At 52.4% G+C, this 18,416-nt stretch overlaps 2 protein-coding genes across 2 annotated transcripts; both read left to right on the top strand.

The window, feature by feature from the left end:
* Positions 1–1,316: 1,316 nt before the first annotated feature.
* HAAO (3-hydroxyanthranilate 3,4-dioxygenase) lies at positions 1,317–13,851 on the top strand (the record flags this gene model as incomplete). The annotated part of the gene is given in 10 exon segments (XM_016142245.2): positions 1,317–1,381; positions 2,677–2,755; positions 7,563–7,658; positions 7,974–8,080; positions 10,569–10,658; positions 11,015–11,058; positions 11,325–11,470; positions 13,355–13,423; positions 13,584–13,666; positions 13,773–13,851. Coding segments are annotated over 10 exon segments (858 nt in total), but the record flags the coding sequence as incomplete, so codon positions are not given.
* Positions 13,852–16,910: 3,059 nt separating this feature from the next.
* OXER1 (oxoeicosanoid receptor 1) lies at positions 16,911–18,416 on the top strand. The gene has a single exon (XM_016142244.2). It carries the CDS (start codon positions 16,926–16,928, stop codon positions 18,048–18,050), a length of 1,125 nt encoding a protein of 374 aa, XP_015997730.2. The 5' UTR covers positions 16,911–16,925; the 3' UTR covers positions 18,051–18,416.

The raw sequence follows: 18,416 nt of genomic DNA, 5'->3' as shown, positions 1-18,416 counted from the left end.
CCCAGAGGGCTGGGTGGGAATCTTGTTTCCGGTCTGTCTGGGTTTTGATTTGCACGGGGGCGTCTCCGTGTCTGAGGGTACTGAGAACACCACCCTACCCCAGACAGCCCGGAGGGGGCAAGAAGGACTGAGAGTGGGTGTGAGCAGAACTGGAGGCGGTGCAGATTTCTTGAACTCTATAATCTGGATTCTGGTGTCCTAGTCTGAGCTATTTTCCTTCTCCCCCCACCTACTAACTCCCCCACCCCACCCTCTTCCAACACAAGCGCGTAGTTTTTTCCCTAAGAACTCCGAGTCCGGAAGAAAGAGAAGCAGGCAGGCGTCGATCGCCCATTCCGCTTCTCACTCCACCGGTTCCTCCTCCTTCACACCCACACACCAGGTGCCAGAGCTCTAGAGCCCTCGGGTAACTGAGTTAGAGCCTCTCTCACCCGCTAGGATAGTTTGGAACCAACATTAGTACAGGTTTGTCCGCTCTTCCCAGCCCCGGACCCCGAGGTTTCTGAGGGCTGGAACACCAAGGGCCCAGTTCTTCGTGAGTCAAACTCCTCACAGAGTTGTCGCGTGACCTGTGTTCCTAAGACAGGGGGGGAGCTCAGGATCCTTGCCCTCCAGCTGCGGCGGGCGGGTCCGCGCAGCGCGCTCACCGCCCCTGTCGCGTGCTGCCGGAACAGCTCCCCTCACCCAGCCCGAGGCAGGGCCGCCAGTGGCACTCGGTAAGCCGGGGACTCTGGCCTGACTCCGTTCTCTGGCAAGACAAGGGATAACATTCATTGGTGCCTGCGATGGCCGCTATGCAACTCTGAGACGGCTACATAGACAGTCCCATTTTTCAGACTAGGAAATTGAGGCTTCGCTGCAACGCCAGCATCCCTGGACCGCCAGCATCCCTGGACCGCCAGCATCCCTGGACTCAGGCGCTCGGGTTTCCAAATCCGCCTGCTCCCCATTGCAGTGTTTCTTTGGAGCTCCCTTGGGGTCCGGGAGGGCAGTCTGGGGACAAGGGACCAGGAAGGTTCTCTAGCCTGTGTCTTATGCCTGTCTCAGACCCCCAACCCCTACGTGGGAGTGTGGGGCGCCCCCGGGTGTGCGGCGGGACGGAGCGGGCGTCTGGCGGGGAAGTGGAGGCGCGGAGATGCAGGGAGACTCAGACCAAAAGCCGACAGGGACTACCACGTGGGTCCCCAGCCTCGAACACCTTCATGCTGATTACCGAGGCGGCCAATAGGCTGCTGAGTGGAGCCGTGCTCCTCCCGCGGTCCCAGGACCCCGCTCAGAGTACCGCTCCCGGGGTAGCGCTCCCGGGGTAGCCATGACACGTGGGCACTTGGGTGGAAGAGAACCGGGCCTCCTTTCTTCCTCCTGTCTGCAACGAGCTCCTATGAGTCCCAGGCACGCCCCGCTCCTCACCTCGTCCTCCTCCATCTACACCCCTCACTCTTCAACCTCCAGCTCTGATTTCCTTGACCCAGAAGCCTGCAGAAGAGGGGCTGTCATCCTAACGGCGTCTTCAAGGGAGGGAATGGGCGAGCCGTTCCGGGTTCCACCACCCTGATTTGTTCCTCTTTGTGGCGACTCTGCGTGGAGATTTTAACCTTGATTTCTGAGAGTGGCTGGGTGACTTGAGGCTAGGAGAGTTACAGATGGCAGCTGGCATCACTGCCCTCCACGGCTGAGAAACTGCTCTCCCACCCCCAGTGACTCTCATAAGTCTGGGGAGGGTGGTTTTCTATTCCCCAGGATTGCAGTAGAACCTACCTCTGGGGACCACCCAGTCATACACCCCAGACTCTTGTCCAGGAAGCAACCGGCAGAGAGTTAAGTCAGAAGGTCATCTCCAGTTGGGGAGATCTTAGTGTATTTCTCTTTCCAGTTATCTTTGCTGGCAGGTGCGTGCATGTGCGTGTGCGAGGACACACGCACACAGAACTTTCCATACGTAAAATTACATCAGTAGGGATGACTAAAAAAGAAAAAAAAATTCCTAGGCCCTCTGGCGTCCCTCAGGCCAAGACCAAATTCCTTGGCTGAGCTCTCCAGGCTTGGGGTGAGCTGGTCTGCCATTCTGATCCAGCCTTCTCTCCATCACTCCCCAAGACCACTCCCACACCACCCCCACTGTTTCTGGTCTCAGGGCCTCTGCACCCAGCTCCCCCTTCTACTTCTTTCCCCAGTGCCTCAGTTTTGGGGGAACAGACAGTCTCATAATCAGACAGCTCTGGGGGAGAGGGGGGGAGGTAGATGAAGGTCATTTTACCCCTATAGGAAGTGGAGCCTTTAGTTTGCTCTCCTGTTTATAAAGATCTTTAGCACAGCCCAGGGATCCTGTCTGATAAAGAGATAGACCCACCACCACGCCATTCCCCTATCAAGTCAGAGGATGTGGAGGATGCACGCAGAGGGACGTGTGCACACACAAATATATCAAGACACAGATCCAGAAAGGCGTAGGCACATATCCAGTCTCAGACAGACACAGCCACTCTTGGATATTCATGGGCACCCTGGGATGAGAGTAGAAGGGGACAAACATCAAACACTGACAGGGACAATGGTGTAGAAACAGTCTTACTACCTCTCCCAGATGTACCCAGGCTCCTTTCAGGCCCCCAGGCAGGCCACTCCTGTTTTCTCTCATGAACTGACTTAGCACCTCTCCCCCTTCATCTATTGCAGGCATCAGAAGCAACTCAAAGTCATGTTCGTCGCGGGCCCCAACGTCAGGAAGGACTACCACATCGAGGAGGGTGAGGAGGTAGGCCTGCGGACTGCCCCACTTCTGACTCAGCCCTGTGGGGAGAGGACACTTTCCATGCCAGGACCAGGACCTATGGATGGGAGATGGGGTGGTCAGATGGCTGATGGGCGAAGGGGGATCAACCAAAATCACAGGATAATACTGTTGCCTGGAAGATGTAGGCACCTTTGACAGCTCCATCTTCAGAAAGAGCCCAGCCACGCCAGGTGTGAGAGGCTCCAGCTGTTGGCACCACCCCCTGGACATAGGGGCTGTCCATGCTCTAGGTGGGATGCCCTTGTCTCCTCCCTGCAAACCTTAATGTGCAAGATTGGCCTCCAACCTGAGGCCTAAACACTGAGGGGAACCTAGGTGCTCCACTCTGGTCCCAGGAGCCAAGTAATCTGGCAAGCATTGGCACTTGGAGGCCCCTCCTTATTTAGAGGGCACAAGACACATCAGTTGCTGGGAGCTATTGGCATGGGGCAGGGCAGTGTTGTGGCGCGTTTAAATCTAAGACCCACGGAGCCAATTGAGGTTACTTATGAGCCTTCAATAGCTGGCCGGCAACTGACCCTCCTCCCCACTAAAGAGTCAGCCCAGAGCCTCTGGAGGAGGCAGCTTATAAAGCCGTAAGCTACCTCCTGGTTGGCCTTGATCAAGCAAGCAAGCCGATTACAAAAGCAAAAGTTAGCTGTTAGCGTGTAGTACAAAGAAATGTGGTTTCTGGTGGACAGCTTTGTTATCTATACTCCGGTGGCAATATTGTTTTTTTCTTCTTCTTGGGAGCCTTGGAGCTATTTTCTCCTAGGCAGCTGGCGCCTGGAGATATCACTCTCTGCCCTGTCCTTGGGGCTGACTTACTGAGGAATTGATACCAATAACCATAACAACATATTTTCCAAAGTAGTCACGGCTGGAATAAAGAGAGGAGATGTGAACAAGGAGGATGTTATTGAAATGTATTTTTTTACACTGTTACAGCAGGTGGAAGGGGGAATTTGCAATTTGTACTGAATACCCTTCTGTACCTTGAATTTTGGACTGTTTCTATACTACCTATCCCAAAGTAAATAAACAAGGGTAAAATTAAGAGAAAAAGGAGGGTTGCAGGTGGGTTACAGCTATCAGAACCTCTGTTGGCAAAGGATCAGTATGGGGCCCCCCTACCTATCTTCCTGGGGGCACTGGTGCAAAGGTGGGAGGTCCAGAGTCTAACTTGGTCACCACTGCTGGTGACTCAGCCGCAGCTGGGGCCTGGAGGGAACACAGAAGGATTACTTGCTCAACAAACGTTTACTGAGCACCTACTGTGTCAGGGGCAGGGGGTGAGGATCCTGGGCCAGCAGGAAGCAGCTTTGGCAGAGCAAAGCCAGCCAACCCCTCACCTCTCACACTTCCAAGGCCCACACCTCCCCTAGCCACTCTCTTCTCACACCATGCCTCACTGGAGACCATTTTCCTCTGTGAAAAAAAAAAAAAAAAAAAAGGCAGGGAAATGTAAAACTGCGGAGAAAAGACAAGATTGGGTTGGGAGTGACCACGGTGTGGGAGACTAGACAGGTTGCAAGGTGTCTCCTGTCTGCCTTCGTCAGCTTCAAGCCACCTATGTTGTCTTCTGGAGGCTTCCACTCGGTAGCCCTGGTCTCAGTGCCCACTTCTCCTGTCTTTCTCCCTCCTTTCGTCCCTTCTTGTCCCCTACCATCTCTACCCCATGTCCTACCTCGGGGTTTCCCCAAGCTGCTCTGGTGGATGAACCACATAGGGACGCAGGCCAAGCCGTGTCTTAACTGAGTAGCTGACAGATGAGGGCTGGCCTAAGCAGCTGTTCCCACTCTGTAGGGACCCTCAGGTGACTGAGAGAAATTTGGTTAGAGGTGGGTTTGTGAACAGCTTGGTCCCATCCTGAAGTAGAGGAGAATACCAGCCACGGGCTCTGGGAAGCCACAGGGCAGAGGGCTGGTGCCCTCTCTGTCCCTTCCTGTCCTCACCCAGCTGGAGCCTGGGGAGACTCCAGGCCGAGCTGTAGGAGCCGCCCCAGCCCCAAGGCCCAAATCCATCCCAATGAGAGGAGGGGAGTCATTGAGCCAATTTTCCTCCTTGCTGAGCTCAGCCCCTCAGGTGCCCTGGCTCCGCCTACCACACATATTCCATTCCCCTCACTCCTTCCCTTTGGGCACATAGTGTGAGGAGGTTTGGGCCGGGAGTCTGCCTCTTCCTCATCATGCGATCGTAGACAGGTCACATCACATCGTCTCTCTGAGCCTGTTTCCTTGCAGTACATGGGGACACTGGCCATGCCTGGTGAATGTGTATAGTGTGCACAGAGCCTGGCGCGCAGTAGGTTCTTAATATGCATTGGTTCTCTGCACACCCAGCCCCTTTCTGGCTTCCTCTGCCTGTAAGGCCTTTCTGGGCCCCGGAGGCCAGATTCAGTTTAATATCTGCCCAGCCAGGACAGTTAATCTACCCAGCCCCAGGCCCTAGACATCATTTACTTCTAAACAGAGCATAATTCCTCTTGGATCGCCCTCTACTGCTTGGAATTTTCTGCTGTTCTTGATCTGCACCTCTGCCCGCTGTCTAGGCCTGTCCCTCACACAAGGGAGGCCCTGGGCATGGGGACAGGACTGAGGAAAATGCCACCTTTCTGTTTTTGTTTGATGGCCGCTAACATCTTGTACCTGCCCTGATGAGTTTGAATCTGATCCAGACCATCAGACCCCCACCCCAGTTTTCTCTGATATTTGCAAGGCCCAGGGGCTATGGTCCCCTCCCTAGAGCTCTCTGGGCCCTTCTCCTTCTCCCCCAACTATGGAAGAACCCCTACCCTCTCACACACACTCAGGTTTCCTCCCAGCTGGGGGAGTCAGGAATGAGGTTGCAGAATTGCTTCCTAAAAGAATTTGGTAGGTCTTTTCTTGTGTTTTGTAAATATCTTATATGGGTTATTTTTAATAATAAAAGTAAATATTAATTTTTTTGTAGAAAACATGCAAAATATTTTAAAAAAACAAATGTATGTTTCATTCATAATCCCACCACTCAGAGAACCCAGCAACTGTGAACACTGCTTGCGTTTACACGTGAATTACTACATAATTAGAATCCTGCTGGGTATACTTTTGAATTTTGGTTTAACATAACTTTAGCATTTTCCATTTTCCTGTCTTATTAACAGTTATTCAAAAATAGTTTTTAACGTCTACATAATGTTTCATATTTTGACTGTATCATAAAATAGTGACAATTCCCTTCTTATTGTTATTAGCATTATTTTACTATTCCTGCCATCACTAATATCAGCTAGAGGTTTATGAGTACTAACTATGTCATGGATACTTTGTGTACAGTGTCCCAGCAGACTTCACAGCAACATTCTGAGTAGATGGTGTCATTTCATGATGAGGAAACGGAGGCACAGGAAAGCTAACAGAACTGACCAAGGGCACACGGTGACCTGGCTGAGCTGAGGGCCAGGCGATGCTTTTAACTATCATGCATTGAGAAGAAACAGCCATGTATGTTCACCTCACGGCAAGTGCATTTCTGATTCACTGCAGCCACTTTCCTAAAGATGGAATTATTAGGGCAAGAGTATAAGGTGGCCACTGTCTTGGTTTGTCCTGGGCTTTTTCGGTTTTAGCACCGAAGGTCCTGCATCCCAAGAAACCACCCCACAGGGGTGTGAGCTGTGAAGGTTCTTTCTGCCTGTTGCCAAATTGCTCTTCAGAAGGATTGTGTCAACTTGTCCCTCATGGCAGACTGTAAAGCCACTTGGCTTGATTTCTCTTAGTAGATGCTGACAAGAACCTCTACCTCCTCTAGCTCCGTACATGATGATAATAATAATAATTATTAAAACACCTCTTCAGCTATTTGGCTGGGGATTTTAACACCTGTGCAATGTGTGACTGGTAGAGAGAAAATGTGTCTGCCCCCTCCTCCTCCCAACTCCATGAGGGTGAGCTCAGTAAACACATTAATTAGGGACTTAGAACAGAATAGAGAAAATGCAGTAGGAGCCCCCCTCTCACCCCATCGCACCTCAGGGAGGTAGCAGGAAGTGAGTGCTCACATCCCCCACAGCTTCCAGCATCACTGAGTCCACCATTTACACGGCTGACCTCCAGAAGGATTTAGACAGGCACAGCCCTGCCCCATACCAGGGCATCACCGTGGCCAGAAGAGCCAACAGGCTCCAGAACTACATGCAGACTTAGGTCCAAACTGCAACTCCAAGACTTTGTTACCTTAAGAGAATTGCTTTACTCTCTGACCCTCTTTCTTTCTTTCTTCCTTCCTTCCTTTCTTTCTTTCTCTTTCCTTCTCTCTCTCTCTCTCTCTCTCTCTCTCTCTCTCTTCTCTCTTTCTCTCTCTCTCTCTCTCTCTCTTTCTTTCTTTCTTTTTTTCTTTCTTTCTTTCCTGCATTATGGGACTAGTAGTACCTTTGGAGGCTAAGATTTCAGATAATGTACAGGGGCTTGCACAGCCCCTGGGATACAGTGTGTGGGTGGTTCTCCTTACCTCGCTGAAGGGTCACTGCATTCTCCAGTGAGCATCTCAGCCAGCCTCCTGCCCCCAAGCCAGACACCAGCTGTTGCATCCTGGGTATTTTGACCATCACTTGCATGTTAAGATGTGATCCTTGTCTGTCTGTGGCATGTGCCAGGGGAGGCTGAGGCCTCAGGGCAGGAGTGACAGAGTTGCTCATAAACTTCAAGACCTTTAGGAACTTTCTCAGGTTTCTCAGTCAGAACTCAGGCTAAGGAGCTGGAAGAGGGAGTGAGGAGGGCCCAAGCCTGTCTGCTGTCCTGTCCCACAGGTGTTTTATCAGCTGAAGGGCGACATGGTTCTCCAAGTCCTGAAACAAGGGAAACACCAGGATGTGGTCATTCGGCAGGGAGAGGGAGCCGGGGCAGTGGGGCAAAGGGCCGCCAGAACAGGAACCCACTGTGTCCACTTACCCTGGCTTTGGTCGAGGTCTCGTCCTCCTCCCTTCTCCTGCCTTTGAGTTGTCCCAACCAGCTCTGGCCCCATCCTTGGGGACTTCTTCCTCTGGGCTACCCCATTATCAGCACAGCCTAACATTCCCTCTGGTTCTGGGTGATAGGCTGGGCAGAGAGGTGGGCTGGGCTGGACCCGGTGGGTGAACTGGGAGGCCCAGGATGCTGCGGACACTGAGGTCTCTGTGGGAGATTACAGCCTTATCGGCACTTTGTCCCCACCACCGTAGGTATTCCTCCTGCCTGCTGGGGTCCCCCACTCTCCACAGAGGTTTGCCAACACTGCGGGGCTGGTGATTGAGCGGAAGTGGCTAAAAACCGAGCTAGATGGACTCAGGTAAATAGGCCTTGTCTGGGGGAAGTGGGTGGCAAGCCTTAGAGGAAAGAGTCCCAGATAGAGCCAAGAAAGCACTTCCTGGCCACTGAGCCAGTTGGAGGCGATGGAGATCCTGTATTTGCCGGCTGATGGGGGAGGGTCGTGGTAGGTGGTGGGGTAGGTTTGATGATGTAGGGATGTTGTCTGTGGCACCCTTGGGAGCCCACTCAGCCTGAGGCCCTTCTGGCTGGGCCCAGAACCTGTGTTTTCCTACTGAGATTTTCTGGTGGGGGCAGGGAGGGATGCCAAAGCCAAAGTCAGGCCCTCCTGGCCCAGGGCAGCCCACAACACTGCTGCTTTTCCCAGCCTCCACCCCCAGAGTTTATTCCGTCTCTGCTAGTGTACTCCTCTGCTTGCTTCTCTGCCCCAGCTCTTTCTACAACCAGTGCTAACATTTGTATAACACTTGCTATGGGCCAGACAGACACCGGGCTAAGCGCTTTATGTGTCTTTATTTCTTTCATCTTCGCAATGATCCTATGGGGCAGGTATTGTTATCGTCTGTACTTTACAGGTAAAGAAACTGGGCACAGGGAAGTCGAGTTTACTAGAAAATGGCCGCGTTTACTAGAAACTGGGCACAGGGAAGTCGAGTTTACTAGAAAATGGCAGAGGTGGCATGATAGAGAAACGTGAAACGAGGGCCGGGACAGTCAGGATAGGAGTGGGAGTCAGCATCAGGGAGGGAAGGACCTCGGGGCAGAGACGGCCACCCTGTTTCTAGAGCTGAATTCCCATTTGGTTCTGATCAGTCACCCAATTATTATGCTTTGAAAATGAAAAGATGATGCAGCCTGTAGTTCAGGGAGACATAGATTCTTCCAAAAGCTAAACTACTTTTGCATTTATTAACTAAGAAAATAAAAAATTCCCAACAAGGTACTGACATCTTCTGTTATAAAGGAAATTTTTTTTAGTGTTTCTTTTTTTTTTTCTAATTAGCAAAGTCATACACATTCATTCTTGAAATCTAGACAAGTCAAGAAAGCATAAACAAAATTAAAATTACCTGTCAGGAAAAGGGTAAATGTTATGGTATGTGAATGATATCTCAAAACGAAACGAAACAAAATAAACAATAATAAAAATAAAACAAAAAAGTCGTCAGCCCACCAATTAAACCTAACAAAGCATTTAAACTTCCATCTTGTCTTTTTTCTATGCATATCTGCACTTACAACTTTGCAGTCTTATTGAAAGCATTAATTTGAGTTTTACTTTTTTTACATGAAAAAACTCATGAGCATTTCTCATGCTACTAAATGCTTTTTTAAAAACTCTGTGTTAATGACTGCATACTAATCTACAGCATTATAGCCTGTTGTAGAAGTAGATGCTTGCCCTTAAATTCTAGAAGAAATTTTTCCCATGGGGCTTTATCTAGGGAGTTTTTAGTAATGGAGAAGACGGTTTCCTCAATAATATTTTTACAGCAAATTCAATAACAGATTTCATCTGGCTGCTTTTGACCTTTAATGAAAGCCAGGAATACAGCATTAAAATTCCACTCTGAAGGCAATTTCTGGAGGACATCACAGTCCAGTTATGATGCTTTCTGGTGGCTAGCTCCATCCCAGGATAGAATTTAGAATGCCTAGTGAGGTGGATGTGCTGTGCGTCTATAAACTATCTCCCATAAACAGGACCAGTTCTCTTTTGGGGAGAAGCTGAAGAGCAGACAGAGCTGCCCTGACCCTGGGAGCTGAGCCTGGGCATCGGGCATTCAGTTAACAGATGTGCTGCACACACACGGGCCCGAGGCTTGACCCTGGTCGGCCGGATACTCCTCAAGCCAGTGGAGGAGCTCACTGAACCAGTCTGGGGACTTGGGCGGGCTTCAGGAATTCCACTAGAGGCTATGTGTACGTGCACGTGGAACTTCCTCCAGAAGTTCTCAAAGGCATCCATGACCCCAAAAGGAGAAGGACCCTTCATCCAGGGGCATCTTCCACATGTTGATTCCTTAAGGTTCCATGTGCTCTCACGTAGGGTTCTGGCAGGCAGGAAGAGCATCCAGCCCTGGATTCAACCTCAGCCTCAGTTTCTGCTTTGGGGAAAATGAAGACACTTTTCACTAACGCTCTCTATCCTTCTAAGACTGTCTTGAGTCTGTCCTGTGTCTGCCATTTATAGGCTGTGTAATCCCTCCCAAGCTGCCCAGCTTCTCTGAGCCTCAGAAATCTATCCACTTTGTAAACGGTCAAGTTTTGGGAACCAGAAAGAACTATTCACATAGGGTGGATAATAGCCCTCTCACTTTGGGGACAAACGCTGCTTCTTGGAGAGCCAGGTGTGGCCATCAGGTTGCACTAACAGGGTGAAGGAAACAGCCAGCTCTGCGGGGCCAGCCCCGCCCAGATATGTTCACACGCACAGCCAGGCCCGAGAAAGGCTGTGCCCAGAGGCTGCCCAGGTGGGGAATTGGGTCGCCTGTCCTTTGCTCTGGCAGGTACTACATGGGAGACACTACGGATGTCCTGTTTGAGAAGTGGTTCTACTGTGAGGACCTTGACGCACAGCTGGCCCCCATCATCCAGGAGTGAGGTCCCACCCAGTCCCTGCCCCTCTTTCTCCCGGCTGGGGAGAGCAGATCCATCCAAGCAGTGCTCCAAGCAGCGCTCCAAGGAGCACCTGCCAACCTAGAGCCATCACACCTGGGATTTAGGGAGAAAGTCTGTTCTCCCAGGGAGGGAGGCACCGGGCTGGAAAGCACCCTGGGAAGGTGGGTGCTGCTCCATGGGTCTGGGAGACAGTGGATGGCCACTATGAGTTGTGTGAGGGCCCCACAAGTGGGGGCCTATACCTGAGAGTAATGAGTGTGTGTATCTGCGTGTCTTACTAGCTGTTCGATCAGGAATGCTGGCCTGACCTCCCCCTTCCCATCTGCCCCTGCAGGTTCTTCAGCTCTGAGCAGTACAGAACTGGAAAGCCCATCACTGGTGAGGCGACTGGAACCACCTTTCTCCCTACCACCCCTCTTTCTCAGAGTAGGGGGGTTTCAGCCCAGGGTACCACAGAGTCCTCTTTTGAGTACTCTGCCCAGTACTCAAAGGCACTGGAGATGGCACCAAATAGTAACCCCAATGGCTGCCGGGTCCTTGAGCTGGATTCTGGCAATCGAGAGCTGGGAGCCCTAAGAACTGGGTCTGCTGGGACTGGGTGGGCTGGGCCAGAGGACACTGACCACAGCTGGGCTGTGGTACAGACCAGCTGCTCAAGGAACCACCGTACCCCCTGAGCACGCGATCTGTCATGGAGCCCATGTCCCTGGAGACCTGGCTGGATAACCACTGTAAGAAACTACGGACAGGCACACCCCTCAGCCTGTTTGGGGACACCTATGAGACCCAGGTAATGCAGCCCTGGGTCACACAGGGCATTCACCTAGCAGCCCCAGGAAATGAGAACTACATGCGTGTGTGCACGCGTGCGCACACCCACACACATTTCAGATGTAGACATGGGAATATAGGCCTTCCTGTTTCTTCCCTAAGTCAAAGAATGATGACTTGCTATGAGTGGGAGCCTGTGGAGGCTACATGGTCCCAGGCAATTTTTCCTTGCCTCCAGAGTAGGGGGTTGCCCTATCCAGTGAAAGGTTTCTAGGGTCTGAGATTATCCCTCTGCTGCTAGGCAGTCCTGAGCCTTTGGCCAGCCACAGCCTGGGGAGCTGGAAGGGAGAGAGGTGTTTAGGGGTGAGAGTTTGGTGGAGAGGTGCACAGAGAGAGACCCAGACAAAGATGACCTTCTTTCATTCAACATGTATCAAGTATCTGTTATGTTTCAGGTTTTGGTAACAGAAATAAGATAGAATCACTGTCTCAAAGAATATGTGGTCTGGTAAACAGATAAGCTAATCAACAGTTGCCACAATCATGTGATAGGCTATTTGGAGAGAGCTTTAAGAAGCCACAGGGTGATAAAAGAGGATCGTAGGCTGGGAGGGAAGTAAAAGAAGGCTTCCTGGAGGAGGTGATGTGTAAATTGTATTTTAAAATAAACATAGGAGTTTTCCAAAGAAAGGAAGGAAGTTGGAGAGAGCATTCTGTGAGGGAGAAGCTTGAGCAAAGCCCAGGAAGCTTGAAACAGGCTGGCACTGCAAGTAGTTGAGGTTGACAGGAGCCAGGGCAGGGGGATGGGGGCAGCAGGCACAATTGTTAGACAGCCGGAGTAGCAGGCAGTGCCCAGGTCCTGGTAGGTCTCCTGGAATAGGCAAGGGACGAAGATCTATCATGGAGGCAGCAGAGCTTTTTGCCCAGGCATTGAAGTAGGGGATGGCAAGGCCAGAGATATGTTTCAGAAAGATCACTGTCTCCTCTGTGGGCAGGATCAGGAGGGCAAGTGTGGAAGCTAGGAGACCCGATAGGAGGCTCATGCCCATTGTGTTTTATAATTTGCCACTGGCACTTGCAATTTGAATAACAGCCCCATGGAGGGATGCTCACTCGATATAGACCTTCCCTTAGAGGCCGGTCAGTAGACAGACACCCGAGCGCAGCAGGGCTGTGAGAGCAGACGCATCACAGAGCACCTGCCGTCCATCACAGCAACATCATTCAGTGCTCATCTGGGCTCATGGCCCTGCTTTCCACTTCTTTGTCACCTCTGCAGCCGCTTGCTTTGGTTTATGCCAACAAATACCTACCGAGTCCCCCCTCTGGACCAGTGGGAACACGGCCTGCACAGTACCTGTGGGCTTCCAGGCTGATGCAGGTGAGAGGCTCAGCATCTCTCTCACTCTTGCTCATCACCTCCCATCTCCCTCCTGCTCCTTAGGCCAGAATCTCACAGAGAAAGGAAGGTGGGCACCTTTGAGGAATGACATTTATGCGCTACGTGGGTCTGCATTACATCGTGCACATGTGTGTGCGTCGCTAGTGTGCCTTTAGCAGGCATGCCTTCATGGGGATCAACAATAGTTGCGATGTGCTACAGCGGGACCAGATGTGCATGTGTGTATGAAGTGCAGGCATGTGTGATCCCAAATGGCAGGCAGGCAGCACCCATCGTGATAAAGGTAGCAGGGAGGCCTGCAGCCTGGGCAGCCTTGCTTTCTAAGTCCTAGACTTCGCTCTGCACATGAACATAAGACTGTGCCGTGGGCCCCCCTCCACACACACACACACACACACACACACACACACACACACAGGACTGGTGTCTGGGGGCCAGGTTCAAGGCCATCTCCTATATGGGGCAGGAAGCACCAGAAAGATCTGTGTCACTTCCTACTAGGTGATCGCCCACGGACAAGGCAGCAGCAAAGGCCCAAGGCTGGATGTGAACATGTGGCTGTGGCAGCTGGCAAGTGGGGTCCCCAGGAGAGGGTGGCACGATGTGCACCAGGCTGCTTCTGGGCCTAGTGCTCCCATAGCCTAGACTGGCTCCTCCTTACCAAGGCAGACTCAGAACAGGTATTGAGGCCCAATAGCCTCCATTCAATTCTCCTGCTCCTCTCCCCCAGGAAGGCTCCTCTATGGTGACAATGGAGGGATAACGCCTGAGCCTAACCCCTGCTGACAGCCTCCTGGTGCCTGCCGGGACTGAGTGAGTCCATGGGGAGGATTTTGCCCCAGCTGTGGGACTGCCCTCCTTTCCCTTGAATCCTCAGAGTCCAGCTTTGTCTGGCCCCTGCCCACCCTTGTCTCCATAGGTATGCCTGGGAGCGAAAGCAAAACTCTGTGGCCCTGGCTGTGACCCAGGACCCCACTCGCAAGAAGGTTCTGGGGTGATAGATAGTCTTGCTATGTGGACCCAAAGCAGCCACAGGATGTGCCAGAGTCGCGTGTGGACACAGGACAGGCAACCCCTGCCAAACTGCTCTCCCAGCACCCACTGCTTCTAGGCGTACCACTGCTGAGAAACTCAGAGTCCTCTGCCACTGAACCCTGGACACCTCCTGTCCTGCCCAGATGCCGGGCTCCTGAGGGGCCAGTAACTCCCCTTGTCCTCTAACAGCCTTCGCCCCACTGCCCTGCACAGTTCTGCCAGGTGGTCTGCTCCACTGCTTCTCCATCCTCTGTCCCCACAGGCTCATTTCAGCACTTCTCTGCCACCAAGATGGCCTTTTATAAACACTTCCTGTGAACGAGCACCTGTGGGTCTGCATGCACCCAAGCTGTGGTCGATAGCTGCCCCCGTGTGCTCCTGAGACTGCGTGTTGCCTGGGTACCAGGGGACCAGGTGACTATAGACATGTGGAGGGTCTGTTGGGGGTGCACCTGCTTATGGAGGGGCTCTCATCACTGTGCATGTGGCCCGATCCACACAGGCTATAGTGCTTGTCCTGGGGGCACAACTGGTATCACCTCTCCGCTTCTTTCTCACTTACTCTTTTTACATAACTTTGAAAAATAGAATCTGTTAGGTCTTCTCCACCCCAATAACAGGAATGATTTCTGCTAATTGTATAAAACATAGAAATACAAAAAAAAAATACAAAATACCCCACCCAGAGTTAATGACTGTTAATACGCAAAGATTGTGATGAGCCTGTAGAGGGCATGAAGCTGTATGAGGAGCTTGGCAGCAGGAGACGGGTATCTGGCCACATCCCCCTGCTCCCCCTCTACAGTGTTCAAAGACTCAGAGGGCTCCTGGGCCTCTGAGTGGATAGAGACAAAACATGGAACCCAGAGCAGATCTGGGCTCAGTATCCCGACTTCAGTGAGAAGCCAATGAGGGGTCACACATGAGAGTAACTAAAGCTGGATCTGGGTGGAACAGGTCCCTGGTTAGAGTCAAAGCTTCCTCTAGAAAACGTAGGGTCTGAACAATGTCTTCTGCACAGCTCAGTGCTTTCATACACTCCGCTGAAGAGCAGAGGAGAGAGCCCAGCCTGACTTTTGAAGGGGCTTCAGCCCCGAGGGATGTTGGGACCTTCACCCACCTCTCTACTCCTAAAGGCTTTCCTCTCCTGCAAGCAAAGAGAAAACACTGCCAGCCTCCCCCATATTTGCAAACCGTCCAGGGTGATGAGGGCAGAGGTCTGGTGCCTGCTGAGGCTGCAGCAATATGTGTTTCTGTGGGGAAGCTGAGAAGAGAACATGCAGATGTGTCATGGAGGCCCCCTGCCTGAGTCTGGATGGGCATGACAAGAGGGAGTTTGTCCCTAGTGCCTAATCAGAAACAGAAAATAATGATAATTACATCTTCTGTTTTCCTGAACACAAGCTCTGTGCCAGAGAATTCCCTAGAAGTTTTTACATACATTATCTCATTTACTCCTCACAGCCCTCCAGGTAGGTGGTAGCACCCTATTTTACAGATGAAGCTCAGAGAGGTTTGGAAAGCACGCAGTTGTTTCCAGCTGAGGCCTGTATGCATTCAAAACTCAGGCTGGATTTAAACAAACAACGACAGCTACTGGAAAGACACATGGACCAGAGAAGAGAGATTTCAGAGAAGTGGGTTTGAGGATGACCTTTTACTTTAACAAGGTTGTATATAAATTACACTGACATATTTTAATTCCCTTATAATTGTACAGCACCATCATAAAAATTTTTTTGTTCAAAATAATAATAATAATAATAATAATAATAATAATAATAATAAAAACCCTTCAGGCTGGTGGTCTCACCACCCTGCACTCTGGTCATAGCCTGATTGTGCTCAGCTTTGACCAGATGGAAGTCCAGGGCAGGGGAGAGGCCTGGAGGATCTGTGGGAGAGCAGCCAGGGGCCACTGTGCCTAAAACCCAGAGGCCCTGGTAGAGTCGGCAGCACATGGCACGCTGCTAACTACAACCAGTTGGCACGGGTGGGTGTCAGGTCCTGGAACCTGGAACCACAGCCTTCCTTGGTACTGTCGCATGTTATTAGGAGCCCAAGGTCCTCATCGTTACCTGCAGGCTGGCTGCATGGGCTCGCAAGAACACTGCAGGGGGACAGCAGGACTTGTACCTGTTCCAAAGTCAGCCCCAGCCTCTCACTTCGTTCCCTGCAGTGAATGCCAGATGAAGACAAAGGGGTGCAAACAGTGGAGAAGGAAACTCGAGGATTCTAGAGATTGTTCTGTTCAGGGGATGAGCCCCCTGGTCCCCAGATTATGGCAGTAGAAATTGGCCGGGGAGCCCTCTGCCTATGGGATGTACTTTGTCATGTACATGAACTTGGGATCATCACAGACTTTGAAACCATCAGGAATCTGAAAGTAACTACAACAGTGGGCACAGCACAAACAGGCTGGTTCCCACAGGCCGTGCACTCGATGGTCAGGTATAGACTGGATTCCCACCTCTCTCTCCCAGGACAATATCTGTTGGCTTCGCAGTCCCTGCTGCCAGAGCTGGTGGGGACAGGAAGACAGCCAGCCAGCCCGTATATATGATGGGGCTGAGGGGCTGTCCAGGATGGTCTGCACGATCCTGAGAGCTGTGGATTGCCAGGCCCTGCTCCTGCCTTCAGCAAGCGAATGTCTGACCAGTCAGAGCTGTGCACACTCTCCCTCACCTCACCCCAGCTGGGCCTTCCTCTCACTCTGGGGTCTCTCTGAGCCTCCATTTCACCCCTCCTGAGCCCTGCTTCCTCCTCTGCCAGGGGCAGCACAGATGCCACCCCCCGCCAGGCTGGTGTTCAGAGATGGGAGGTCACCCAGTACCCAGGGGGAGGAGGGGTGCCGCAGGTTCCCCTTTGCTAGCAAACAGGAACACTGGATGTTTCTCAGTGTCTATGAGGATGCTGATGAAAACCCCAGGACACTGAGTCATTGTGGTGGCCAGCCTATAGGAAGCACTCATCTGTGAACACTCATGTAGGGGCAGAAGACTCTGGAAACTTCGGAGGTCTACAGCCCAAGCAGCACATGGAATTGCATAACCTGAGCTCTTCCTCTCCCTTTCCTTCTCTCTCTCCCTCTACTCTGCCTCCCTCCCACCCCCCCTCTCCAACTACCTTTACCACTACATCGGGGTCACTGGCTCGCTGCCTCCCTGCTTCTTCCCCCAAGGTGTCTGCCTTCCTGGTGCCTACCCTGGGTGTGGAGTTCATCCTGGGGCTGGTGGGGAACAGCTTGGCGCTCTTCATTTTCTGTGTCCACACGCGCCCCTGGACCTCCAACACGGTGTTCCTGGTCAGCCTGGTCGTCGTGGACTTTCTCCTGATCGTCAACCTGCCCCTTCGCATGAACTACTACTTCCTCCACGAGATCTGGCGTTTCGGGGCCACCACCTGCAAGGTCAGCCTCTCCCTGCTGTCCACCAACCGCACGGCCAGCGTGGTCTTCCTCACAGCCATCGCGCTCAACGGCTACCTGAAGGTGGTGCGGCCCCACCATTGGCTGAGCCAGGCCTCGGTGTGGGCAGCCGCCGGGGTGGCCGGGGGTCTCTGGGTGTGCATCCTACTCCTCAACTTGCACCTGCTCCTGACCACCTATACCAACCAGTCCTGCCTCAGTTACCAGCTGGGCACACGCCCCTTGCCCTGGCTTCACTGGCACCAAGCACTGTACATGCTAGAATTCTTCCTGCCGCTGGCGCTCATCCTCTTCGCCATTGTGAGCATCGGGCTGACCATCCGGCGCCGCGGCCTGGGGGAGCAGGCAGGCCCGCGCAGGGCCATGCGTGTGCTGGCCGTAGTGGTGGCCGTCTACACCATCTGCTTCTTGCCCAGCATCCTCTTCGGCCTGGCATCCGTAGTGGCCTTCCGCCTGAAGGCCTGCCATGCCGTGAACATCTGCTCACAGCTCTTTCACGGCTCCCTGGCCTTCACCTATCTCAATAGCGTCCTAGACCCGGTGCTTTACTGCTTCTCCAGCCCCAACTTCCTCCGCCAGTGCCAGGCCTTGCTGGGCTTCCCCCAGGGCAGGCAGGGCCCAGCCAGTGATGAGAGCTTCCACCAGGTCTCCACCAGGCAACAGGAGGCCTCCGGGAAGGCGGAGGGTGAAGGGAAACCACAGGCAGAGGTCTCACTAGAGATTTCACTGGAGTAAGGAAAGGCCCTTCCCAGGACTGGGGTCTGCCAGAAGGGACAAGGTCACTCCTTGGACTGTTGCCAGCACAGGGTACTTCAAACAACTGGACAAAGGACATCTACAGGAGCCAGGTGGGTGACAGGGAGAGAAAAGTTCTTGGCCTCACAGAGCAATGTAGCCCAGGCGATGCCCCACAGTGCAGGAAAGAGCAGAGGGCAGGCAGAGGCAGGCAGGGGCTGTGGGAGCTCCAGCTCAGATAGAGGGCTGCACAGCTGCCCAGTCCCTGGTCAGAGTTGGTTACTATGGGAGCAGAAGTCTTGCTTTAGAAATCGGACAGGTGTATTTTCTGTGATCTCTCGTTTGTCCCTTTCAATACTAATAAAC

Source organism: Rousettus aegyptiacus, unplaced genomic scaffold (assembly GCF_014176215.1).
Source record: "Rousettus aegyptiacus isolate mRouAeg1 unplaced genomic scaffold, mRouAeg1.p scaffold_m13_p_7, whole genome shotgun sequence".
NCBI classification, from domain to species: domain Eukaryota; kingdom Metazoa; phylum Chordata; class Mammalia; order Chiroptera; family Pteropodidae; genus Rousettus; species Rousettus aegyptiacus.
This window is presented reverse-complemented; position numbering and strand designations above follow the sequence as displayed.